The sequence below is a fragment of the Drosophila albomicans genome, chromosome 2R (genome assembly GCF_009650485.2).
Source record: "Drosophila albomicans strain 15112-1751.03 chromosome 2R, ASM965048v2, whole genome shotgun sequence".
Lineage (NCBI taxonomy): Eukaryota > Metazoa > Arthropoda > Insecta > Diptera > Drosophilidae > Drosophila > Drosophila albomicans.
Genome location: NC_047631.2, coordinates 27,279,475 through 27,292,373, shown reverse-complemented (window position 1 = coordinate 27,292,373; position 12,899 = coordinate 27,279,475). Strand labels below are relative to the sequence as shown.

Below are 12,899 nucleotides of genomic sequence, written 5' to 3'. Positions count from 1 at the left end.
AAGTGACACATTCGCATTGCTCATTTATCAGAGCCAACTTTGTAGCTCGTCAACATCAGAGTAGACACACACACACACTCACACGCATTCCCCTTTTGTTTCAATTTACAGTCGCTTATCGCATCCATTGGCACCTCATTGCTGCGCACACACGAGTTCTATGCCTACGCTGTGACTCCCTACGAGCTCATACAACAACAACAACAGCAGCAACAGCAACAGGCAACAAGTGATGGCAAGTTGCCCACCATTCCAGTGGATAGTCTGAGTGATGTGGATGTGCTGCGTCAGTTTGTCAAGCGGTAAGTGTATCGACTTTGCTAATTAACTGAGAATGCTTCTATCTATGGATGGTATGATGTGCTCACCTTGAGCCACTTAAGTTATGATTTTGTCAATGTTTCTACATTGGCTGACCAGCAACCAAGAGCAGCAGCAGCAGCTGCCACATGCCACACACACACACTAACAGGGAACGTTGTTGCTGACAATGCTCTGACAGGCTTGACGAGCGCTTGGCAGCCACATGCAGAGCTGAGCTAAACTGAGCAGAGGAGAGCTGAGCATGACGCTGGTTAAGGACAACCGCAGCTTGTATTAGATGCAGTCAGCATTGCTCTAACTCTATGTATATGCTCTCTCTATGTCTGTCTCTGTTTGTTTGTTGCTATTGTAAGTTGTCATTGTCATCGCTGTGCTTATGTCTGTTGTCTGTTGTCCTGTTGTCGCCGTTGTCGGTTTGTCCTTGGCTGAATGTTGCTTGTTTGTCTCGTCCTTGTGGGCTGACAGCTTCCACATCGCTGCTGATATGTAACCGCTGATGCTGATGCTGCCTCCCCAGCTACAGCTACTGGTTTGTCAGTTTGTTTCCTTTAGCGAGTCGTCATCATTACGCTGTCTGCGCTTCAATTGTCATCAGACAGAAATTGGGCGTATAAATAAGTTGTGATGTGTGTGTGTGTGTATCTACAGTCTGTATCTATATCTATGTCTGACCAGCCTAAAAGTCGACGACGACGACGACTTTAAAGCGCAAAGCATCAAAACCACATCAGCGAAGCAGCAGCAGAGAAGCCCGGCAGCCAACGACAAAATCCCCCAAAGGGCTGACAGAGCGGAACATCAACAGCTCTATTAGATGAAACTGTGACGTCGACAATGATGATGATGACACTCGTGACAGCCAAAGGGGGTATAGAGAGAGAGAGAGAGAGAGAGGGCAAGCACTTTGGGCTCGAGACACACGAGAAGGCAGCGAGTGAGTGAGAGCGGAGGCAAAGCTGTTGGGAGTTGGCTTTCACAAGAACGCAGGCAGCCAGCGATATAAACAAATTATGAGCAGCAAAGTGAGATAAATGCATGTGTGTGCGCGTGTGTGTGTGTGTGTGTGTGTGTGACAGCAAAAGGACGAGTCATGCGAGGATACAGCGCGTTGCTTCTTCGCATAGTTGCTAATTGCGCACAAACCGCTGAACCGAGCCATCAGCAACAACTACATCAACAGCAACAGCAGCAGCAACATTAACATCAGCAACAACAGCAACAACAACGACAACGATTTTAGCCAACTTTTGTCATCAGGCAACTGCAATATGTGCTGCTGCCATTCTCTGACCTTTTACGATGCATTTTTGAGGCATAACTAACTTGAGAGCAAAGCAAATTGTTTAGCCGCCGGACAACAAAATGCAAAACTAATCAATGCCTAATTTGCCAACTGGCTTTTCAATATTTAAAGCGTGCAACTAATTGAATTAAATTTGCAAGCAATTCTCTTTTGTTAACAATATAGCTAAGAAATTCATGCAATTTACTTTGTTTTCTTTGCCCTGCAGCCTCTCAATCTTTGGCTACACAACACGCCAGCAATTCGAGGAGTATTTCATGACGTTCCTGCTGCTGATCAATAAAGTGTACGATGAGCATATGGTCGATCAACAGGAACAGTTTCAGATCAAGCAAGTCTGCCTGCAGGCCATCATGGAACTTTTAACGACATACAAAACTTTCCCCATTGTCGGACATGGCAATAGTCAGTTTTATCACACGACTCGCTGGCAGCGCATCAATTGTGACAGCATTAGGTAAGTCTCTTCTATGTCTGTGTGTGTGTGTGTATGTAAAATTTATGAAAATTCTAATTAATATTCAGAAAAGTGGGCACACAAAAGTTTTTAATGCGTAAATAACAAAAAGCACAAATTAGGATGCCATCGCCCAGAGTTGTATGTGTGTGTGTGTGTGTGTGTACTGTGATGCCTTCAAACTATCATGTATCCTCTATTTCCTCTTTTTCTCTCTCCCTTTTCTCTCTTCGAAACCAAAAAATTTCTCTGTCCCCTGACGCATATTATTTTTTGGCAATTACCAACAAACTGAACACGAACTTTCACAAGCACAACTAATTTGTTAACATGCGTTACCTAAAACAATTTGTATACGAAACAAGTTTTTTAGGTGTCGACAACAAAAAAAGTAAAAAATTGCAAATTGCCAACATTCTTTAGTATCATTTAATCATCATTTAAAGTTGAATGCATTTATGGTAACAATAAATATTTATAAATATACATTTTTTCTATGATTTGCTTTGCGGGGTATTATAATAGTCTACACATTTCATTTCTCTGACTTTTTTAATTAAAACTGACTGAAATAGGTAGGAATAAGAGCACAACAACCAACTGATGCCCTTCACTTTAATTTTGATTGATAGATTATGGTGTAATATTTGATTTAGTTATGAAATTTATATTGCTTCTTTTATATAACGTTTTTTATTTAATATTTTCCCTTTTAAATCCCTTTTTTTTTTGTTAGAGTATTTTCAATTCAATTCAATGTACCCTTCAAATTGAGCGTGTGTTGTTTTTAAATATTTTCGAGCAGCGTTTTCCATTCTAAAAAGTGACAATCTTTTTCTACAACAACTCGCCTGCAGTTGTAGAAAGCAAACACAAAACAAAAAATTGCACAAATATTTTGAAATGATGAAATTTCTTTACATGCGCCGCAGGTCAACACACAAAAACGTAAAGTTATTGCGAACTAGTTGTTGACTTTTAATTGATGTGTGTGTGTGTGTGTGCACGAATATGGAAGTGTGTGCGTGTGTGTGGTTAAATAAAATAATGTGGCATATTTATTGTTGATATTATTAATTTGTTCTTAATTGCGAGTTAAATGTGCTGGGCCAACAATCAGTTGAGTTAAGGCCTATAAAGGGCAAATGTTTTTTTCTCCCCACTTTTTTTTTATCGCCAGACACGCAACACTTGCTTATTTCCCACGCGCCTGTCGTTTAATTCGAATTTGGTGGGGGAGAATGGGGTAGACTTATCGCATTTGTATTTCTGTATTTGCATATTTCCGTTTGTTTGTTTGGTTTTGTTGCAGTTTGAAGAAGTTGCACAAGGTGCAGCTGCTTGTCGATGCGTGCAACAACGTCTTCTATCAGGCCAATCTGGAGCGTCAGACGCGGCGGCAGAACAATGTGATTGGCACACGCAACTTTGCGGCCAATCAATGCGATCTCAATTTCAGTTGGGCTCAAATGGAAGCGTACGCACAGCCCCAACCCCACATGCCACATGCCACCGCCGCCGCCGATGCCAGCAACAGCAACAGCAGCCCATCGGATGAGTCAGACAGTCAGGTGGCTGCCACAGAACGGCGGCAATCCAGTAGCAACAGCAACATGACTGACACCACCTGGCGCAACTATAGTCACTTTGTGCAACTGTCGGGCATTGATTTTCGCAGCAGCATGCAGCTGGTCTTCGATGTGCTGCAACAGATGATCGAGGTAAGCATTGGGAGAGTGAGAGGTGAATGCACTTGCAACGTGCAGCATAATTTCATTATGTCAAGTGTGGCAGCATCTAGACGGACATTACATGCCAATCCATTTGAGTGAATGATCCTTTGGGGCGAAAAGCGACACACATGCGACATAAGCGAAGTTTTGCAACTGATTTGTCCCGGGCTAGAATTGAATTTGTTGCCCTGTCAGTTGGCTAATTGGAAACATGTCGACGCTTGTCGAACGCACAGAACACATAGAGCAGAGCGTAAAACTTGCTTTTAACTTTTATGCTACTCACTTGCAGCAAAATCACATTCTGGTGCTGCCAAACCTCGTGAAGTTCAGCGAAATCTGCGAGAGTCGTGATCAAATCAAGTGGATTAAGGAGCGCACAATGCGGCTGCAGGAGCAAATTGCGATGGACGATACCATATCACATCAGGTGAGTTGCAGTTGCACTGCTGCAGTTGCAGTTGCCGTTGCAACAGCGTACTCAATGAGTGCAAAAGTACACACTGAAAAAAAAACAGACCAATTTCGGAAATCAAGAACAAATGTACATATATCGTCAAAACTGTGTTCTTGAAATAAATTCACTTTAAGAACATTAATCTTAAAAATAACAAGTTCTCATAATTTGACCTACAATAGAAGGTTTATATTACAGAATTTTTGAATCAATTCAAATTTCTACAAAGTTTTTATCTGGCTGTCTATAGTATATTTTCGAGCATACCTTAGTTAGTCAGCTGCCGTTAACTATTTTTCAATATAGTCTGATGAGTTCCTGGGTTCACATTCAATTCATTTCATCGATGATAAGTATTTCATAAGTGTTCAAGATATATGTACAACTGAGTAACTAAATAGTATTTAAATAATAAAATAGTATGCAGCTCAAAATTCGCATAGTCAGAAAAGGAAATGTGTAAACTATAATGTACTATTTTTTAATCTTATAATAAATTTTGTGTTCTTAAGAGAGTTTAGAGTTACCTCTTAATAATAAGAGCTTGGTTCTCTATAAAATGTTCTTGAAATCAAGTAGTGTTTTCAAACTTGCATATTTTCATGTTCTTAACACACTTTTTAGGTGAAAATCCTCAGTACCAAGACTTAAATATTGATTTTAGTGCATTTATTTCTCTCAGTGTAGAGTAGTAAAGAGAGAACAGAGAGCAGAGAGCTGTACTTCAGTGGAATTCATTTCATTTCATTTTGATGTTGCACACTCACACTTTTTTTTCTCCTTCTTTTATTTGCAGCACATAATCTACTTACTGTGCCGCACACAAGCGCTGCTGATGCCCAGCTACGGGGAGCTGCAACACTTGGCCGCACTGATTGGCAACGTCTACCTGAAGAGTTCGCATTGCTTCATACGCATTGCGGCGCTGCAGGGTCTGCTCTGTCTATTAGAATGCTGCAGCCGCACCAATACGGCGATGGGCAAACTCAGCGATGAGCTCGCATTGTTGCGTGACTTAATTGTGGGCTATATCAATCGTCATGGCATCATTGATGAGAGGTATGTACGTATGTATGTATGTATACGAACGATCAGCAGTCGAAAATTGATGATGAAACATGCAACAATTAGCAGAGCAGTCGAAAATCGAATATGGCCAAAAGCAGTGCTTTAAGTTATTAGTTGCTTAAATTCTCAACTACGTTTTTTTGACAATCAAGCAGCTTTCATTACTCTAGAGTATTAAGTCTTCGTCTCGTCTCATGCTGTTGCCCTTTGCTTTGGCATGTTTTGGGTTAACAACAATACGCTGTGTGTGCTGCAGTCAGTGTATTAGTCAAACTGTATCTCTCTCATCGCTCGGTCGCCTCATCTAATAATGGCCAAAGTTCTCATTTTGCATTATGGTTAGTTTGCTGCTCCTAACTCAGCTCGTCATCATCACACACACAAGCAGCCAGCCAGCAGCCTTGATGTCTGTTGCCAGGTAGCAAGGTTTGCCTGAAGGCGAAGCGAGGGGTTGTTGGCGTTATCAAAAAGTTTTCAAGGACTGCGACGCAGGATGCCATTTTGAGAAGGTAGTTGTAGTTGGCTTGGCAAGCCAAAAGTCGAAGTTCTAATAACTCGACGGGCAAAAGCAATGGCTATTGAAAGTTGGTTGCGTTGTGTCGATAGATTTTGCCAAGTCAAGCGCAACGGCTGCCTCCTGCCTGCCTGCCTGATCGATGGCACTGCCGGGGCTGCTGTGGTTTATCCACTTCGACTTCTCCTCATTGTTGTTGTTGTTGTTGTTACTTTGTGTGCACCAGCAAATTGTAATTATTGGCATTGCAGCTGCTGCTGCTGCTGCTTCTGGCTTGTTGCTTGGCTAGCTTGACTGCAACTTTTGGATAACTCCTTGCTGTGGCTATTGATGGAATTTCATATGCCAGCACTTCAGTTGCTTTGCTGCCTCATATTGCCGCTTGCAAGTTTTCGTAGTCAACCTTGAACGTGAGCTACCTGAGAGAGAGAGTGAGAGCAAGTTGTACGTGCCACATGATTTGCCACGTCAAACGCAAAAACACACAGAGCACACGAAATTATTAGTTAAATTTGAAATTGTTCAAAAATTGCGCATACGCAGCGTCAAGCCAATAACTGAAAATCAACGCAAATTTGCAGTTGCTGCCAAGCAGCAGCCACAGCAACAGCAGCAACAACAACAACAATAACAAGGCACAAATGCGTTGCAATTTGGCGTCATTTAGCAATAAAGCGGCACCAGGAAAACTAATCAGCGCACTGACAGCAGCCGGCAAACACACACACACACACACCTGTGTGCCCCCGCACTAAAACCGGCCTAATTATTTTGTAATTTTACGCGTTCTACGAGGTTGCATGTTGCTCGTTGGCCATTGAGTAAAGCGCAGCTATTTTGTGTGGCAAACGCAGAAGTTCTAATTAATTTAGAGAATACAGAGAAAACACGTTTGGCGGAGGGAGCAACGTTTTGCGTTTTACATTGATTACAAGAGCTGGGCAGAACGTAAAAACATGAATGAAACAACTTGTAATGAAATTGCAAAAGTAGTGCGCTTAATGTAACATTTGGCTTCTTCTATTTTACAGCCCGTTGCAGTTCAGTTCAGCACACACGAAACTGGTCTGGACGCTCAATTACAGCCTGATCGAGTGGACATCGAAATTTGTGCCCCAATGCCATTTGCTATCGAATACGATAATTGCGGCCAACAGTTTCCTAAAGAACACCCACAACGAGGATCTCTATTTGTGTGTGTTGCATGTAAGTATTTAGGCTCTTATTTTTCCCTCCCTCATGTTTGTTTGTCAGTTTATCAAGTTGCCAATCGGTTTGTCCATTGATGGCCCTAAACGTTCGACCATTGCCCCCGCGTTGTAACCAAATCAAAGCCAACAGCAACTACTTCGGCTGCATGCCAGCAACGACTTTAGCTCAGACAGCGACGAACGTCGCGCTTAATTGGTTTTTTGATTGACAATTTTCAAGAGCCAACCAACCAACCAGTCCGCCGTCAGTCAAAAACTACAACAAAAAAAAGGAGACGTGTACAGAAAAAACATGGCACACTGCTCATAACTCGGAGAAAAAAAGGCCGAAGCAACAGCAGCACTGAAAATGTTTATTGGCCAAAGCAGGGCGCCAAAACTGCGCAAGTTTCAGACACACACACACACATGTGTCTCCAAACGTACACACATACATACATACACATTCTATATGCGTATCCTGCTGCTCCTGGCACTCGTGCTCTCCCTCTCTCTTATGTGCAACAGTCTCGGGCCTCAAAGCCAATGCCAGTGTAATGAAATTGTTGCTCAAACATTGTAGCAGAGACAACATCAATAACAAATTCCTCAGTTGGTCCACATAATTTGACCATTTAACAAGTGAGTAGCTCAGATTTTAATTACCTTTGATATACGCCAGTGGATAAACAAATTGCGTGCATCAACTCCGACAGTAATTAACAAATAGTAATGGAACTCAGTCTCTCCCTCTCTCTCACTCTCTACACACATTCACATACTAGACTTATCATATGACACTGTTCAATGCTCTGTAATGTGCCATCAACAAACAACAAACAGCAAATTTAGCAACTCGTTAAAATATTTTGGTAAATTTCATTTCAACTAATCTTGTTAGCTTAAACAGTGAATTTGCTTTTATACATTTTTGGGAGAGAACATTAAGCAAACATTGAGAAATTTTCTCGTATATCAATGGTTTCTAAAGCCAATAGAAAATTCAAGTCGTATTTTAATATGCAATGTTAATTAGATAAGTTGTAATATTATTTTATTAGTTTTCGAGTAAAACTTATTAAACTTATTTTAGCCAACTACTCATCACAATTTGTTTTGAATATTAATATCAAATGTATGTTAAATTCTAATGTCAACATACACATAAGTATTTACAACTAATTCAAATTTGTCAGACAGCTTTAAAATTAAAATTTACAAATGTGTGCAATGAATTTCACTGTGCGATTAAGTTGATCTTTAGTGATGTAAATATTGTATTTCTTAACCGAATTTGTACAGCAGAAATAAGCTCTATATAGCCGCTCTACATTAATGTGACGTGGCATATAACGAACCAAGTGATATTTTTCCCTTTTTTTTCGTTGTCGCATACTTCCGGTCATTGGACATTTTTGTGCATGCTGGAGGCCAAATTAAAAACGACTTTTGTAGCAATTTATGAAATTTGCACGCAATTCAATTTTGTAATTGTTATTGTAGTTGTAGTTGTAGTTGGCTGCTGTTGCCGCTGTTATTGTTATTGTTGTGGTTGTTGTTGGCGCTACTTGCGCTTTGATGCTGCATATTGGACAGAACCGGGGAGGGCATTTAAACTAATAGAGCACGAGGAGGTGGCCACCGAACAACGACTGCGGTTGGCATGAGACACACAGCGAGAGAGTGTGTGAGAGAGAGAGAGAGTAGGAGAGTGAACAGGGCGAAAGCGAACGACGACGACGACGACAACAGCGGGGCAATAACAATAACAATTTGCCACTCAATTAGCGTGGCCATTACTGAAAAATCCACTTAAGTATGCAATGATAAAATTCAAAAGCGAATCGTTCGCTCCATCGCTATTTTGCTGGTCTATAAGCCTGCCTTTCTCCCGCCTTTTGTTTCGGTTTCTGTTTCTCTGTTGATATTCGAATACTTTTGTATAATGTTTTGTTATTTTTCCTTTTTTTTTGGGTATTTGTTTTATCATTTTGCTACATACAACAAAGTACAACACACATATACTCTATATATATATATTTATTTATCTGTTGCCTTTATGCTTTGGCCAGGGTCTCGAGCGCATGGTGGTGAACAGTGGCAATGGAAAAGGCAGTGCAATGCCTACCACAACGGAGGCAACCGGAAGTGGCGCGTTGCGTGGTGCCGGAGACTCTGGAGGCGGAGGTGGAGTTGTGGTCACACCACAGTTGCGACATAAAATTGAAAAACTTGCGCTCGAATTGCTGAAAATGGAAAATGAGAAATTTTCAATTCCGGCATTGAAATTGCTTTTGTCCTGCATGTATGTGGGTAAGTACGATAAAGTGACAACAACAACAACAACAACAAGAACGAAAAAACGGAGTAAGAGGACACAATAACAACAACAAATGTGAACAGATGTTTGTAGTTTCAAGAAAGGAGCCGAAAAATATTTTGTAATTTTATTTAATGTGAGAACACTTTCCCCAGTGAATCGCGTGAGATAAGTTCTCTGCACAACTTTAATTTCTTAGCTTCGTTATAATTATAGTAATCGTAATATGCGCATATTAATGTGAGTAGCTATTGCTGCTTTCAAAGTCAATTGTTTGCCTAGCATTCGTGTCTGTGTCAGAACATGCTCTTGGGTGAAGCCAGCCTGGCTGTGACTAGCAATTATTCCTGCTGCTATAATCAGCGATATTTTGGATGGCAATTATTATGGCTTGGCAGCGTGTGACACAACACAACACAACACACACAGCACTACATTTTTGAACTGCTGCTAAACTGTTGAACTGTTTGCTAAGTGCAGTTGTTGGCTTTGCTTTTGTTTTTCGGCCATTTGGCGTGCATTTGCATTAGCCCCTCGACGGCAACACATAAACACATTTAGGCCTAATCTACACACCAGACTGGCAACATTTTTCGGGGGTCAGAGTTAATTATGAAAGCTGCTTTGCTTTAAGCCAAGTCTTGCACACGTTGGTCTCTCTTCATTTTTTGTTGACTACATGGTATATTTTGTACTCTATAGTATATTTGGAATGTAATAGTGTATCTATATACCACAATTTGTGTAGCCTTTGATAAATTGTAGTATTTTTAGTATATTAAATTGGTATATCCATGGTATATTTTAGTTGTGATAGTATATTGTTATACCATGAATAGACCTTGGTATATTTTAGTATATTTTAATATATTCCATCATATGAAATTCGTCTATAGTATATTTTAGCTTTGATAGTATATTAATGTTCCAAGAACACACATATTTGGTATATTTCAGTATTTTGTGGTATATTTTAAGAATAATACTGCACATTTTTTTTATATAATGCTAACGGGTATTTAATAGTCGATCACACTTGATTGTAGTTTTTTTACTTGTTCTTTTTTTTGGTCAAGTAGCTTAACGGCAATCCGCTTAGTTGCGTTTCATTTAACTGCAAGTTGCAGTGAGTTTAGCTCTTCTCTTGAAGCAACTTTAAACTTTTAACTTTAGCTTGGCCGTAAATATGCGAAGAGAGCAGGCAGCTTTTCACCAGAAAACGATGGCCAAAGCCATTTGCACACAAATGTGCGGCACACTACGCATGTATTTTTCTTGCACTTTGTCAGATGCGGAGATGCGGCAGATTCCACATGCAGCATGCAGCATACATTCGGCATTTGGCCCAATACGCGAGCAACGTATTGCTGTATTGCCTGGCGTATTGGGTCCTTGGCAATACACACACACATACACATACACTAGCATGCACTGAGCATGCAAATCCTTTGAAAAATGTCAATGTTTGTGTGCTAGTTGTGCGCCCTTCGCTAAAATGGTAAAATGGCATTGCGTTGCTGCCTACACACAAATCCTGGCCAGGATGAAGTGCAGCTAAGCGGAAGTTGGCCATTGCGTGGCATGCGCCTTTTTTTTTGCTTTCGTTTTCGCCAGCCTGGTTTATTAAAGTGTTTGACGGCGCTGCAAAATAAACAAAGACCCGCACGCAGAAGACGACGACAAAGTCACGCCCACGCCCACGTCCATGCCCACAAAAATAGAAATTCGAACGGAAAAAAGAAACCACAAAATGGGGGCGGAGTTCGGCACCTTTTGCCCAAACACGCAATAATAAATATTTGCGGCAATATTGGGCGTCCTTTAAGGGGCCCAAAAACAATGTTGCAAACCCTTTCTATTTCATACTCTACTCTTTATCATTTTTTTTTTTTTGTTTTTTGTATTTTTTGTTAGCAAAATGTTTTTACAGTTGTGTTGTCGTGGCTGGTGAAATTTTCAACCTACTGCCCGGTACACGAATTTCTAGAGTTTTTATTTTTTTTTTTCTTTTTGGTTGCTTGCAACGCTTTCGGCGTTTGTGGTGCGCATAATTGTGGCCAACAGCAGCAGCAGCAGCAGCTAAAGTCTTAAACTCGGTAAAAGGGAGGAAGGAGGAGGGAAGTTTAACAACGAGCACAATAGCCAAATTGGCAACAGCTCTGCCGCCAGCGAGCCAACAATGTTAAGCTTGGCCAAAACAAAGGCTGGCGAAAGTTACCGTTGCATTGTAAATAATTCGTGAACACCAAAAGCCAAATGCAGCCACATTAAACAGCTAAAGGCAAAGCCTTTGACCAGGCCACAAGCACACACACATACACAGACACATCGAACACTTGCATATGGGGAGATTGCAACAACTTTTATCAGCGTTCGTCTGCGGCTTTTGGCTTTCAATGCCGTGCCGTTAACATCATTTTTCACCTGCCCCATTCGGCATAACAGACAAACGCCCCATTAATTTGGCCAGGCTCTAACATATCCTTGTCAGCTTCTGTTCATCATTATCCACATCGAAAGTGGCTGCAGGGCAAAAGAGGGAGCTCAATCAAAAAAAGCAAAAGCAAAAAAAAAAAGAAGAGATTTAGTTGAATCAGCTACAAATCGGATATCCCTCTTAATATTTGCCAATGACTTTGAGCTTTGGTTTTCACAGAATTTGAAAATTTTAATACGAAATTAGACTAAAATATGCGAGTTAAAAAGAACGTTGTGCCCAAAGGGAGCCTGCAAGATTATTACAAATTTCGAACATTGAAAATGTGATGAGCTTAAGGTATTTTGGAAAAAGCGTAGGCAACGTAAAAATAAATATTTAAATAAAAGAAAAATTGTAATTTCAATTTTACCAATATGTGCAAAAAAAAGGATCTTTTAATAATAAGTATAGAATTTAGAATTTTTGTTGCATACATTTAGATTTAGTTTAGTCAAATTTCTGTACTTCTTAAAGACAATATCTTAACAACAATATTTTGTGCCTTTCGATTCAACCAAAAGAAGTATAGTTTTATTAGAGAACGTTTCAATTATTAATAGAAATTTGTTTCACTATTTTACCTGTTCAACCCTTAAAAATTAATGAGTAGCTGCTAGTTCATCACACGCTTTGCGCACATTTTAAACGGTATACATCGAAATCGAGTCGAAAAACAAACAAATAAACTTTGCTGAGCAGCAGCGATTGTAAAAGCAGATCTATACATACTATAAAACCGCCCACACACACCGTGAAAAATACACCCACGCACACAGACACAGAGTCAGACACACACACACATATACACAGCGAAAATACGTATTGAAAGTCAGACGCGTCAAGGTGTCTGCTTGTGGGTTTCTGGCCTGGCTGCTTTGGCCCTTAGCAGAGTGGGAAAAAACAGAAGGTTTGGGAGCGACAACCTCAGCTCGCCGCTGCAGAAGAGAGAGAGGGAGGTAGGAGGAATGGTGAAAAGTGAAAAATCCATAAAATTTGAATGTAAATTTATGTATGTCCTAGAGGAAGTTTTAGCTCTGACATTGACGTTGGCATT

The 12,899-nt window shown here is 40.5% G+C and overlaps 1 protein-coding gene across 1 annotated transcript in view; it reads left to right on the top strand.

The window, feature by feature from the left end:
* Positions 1 to 12,899, top strand: part of LOC117573404 (uncharacterized) — a 49,078-nt gene that overhangs the window by 33,629 nt on the left and 2,550 nt on the right. The window contains exons 21-27 of the mRNA XM_052006995.1: positions 112 to 302; positions 1,836 to 2,084; positions 3,397 to 3,805; positions 4,110 to 4,247; positions 5,071 to 5,333; positions 6,888 to 7,062; positions 9,119 to 9,359. Coding sequence (XP_051862955.1) covers positions 112 to 302; positions 1,836 to 2,084; positions 3,397 to 3,805; positions 4,110 to 4,247; positions 5,071 to 5,333; positions 6,888 to 7,062; positions 9,119 to 9,359 — 1,666 coding nt within the window. The remainder of the gene's footprint in view (positions 1 to 111; positions 303 to 1,835; positions 2,085 to 3,396; positions 3,806 to 4,109; positions 4,248 to 5,070; positions 5,334 to 6,887; positions 7,063 to 9,118; positions 9,360 to 12,899) is intronic.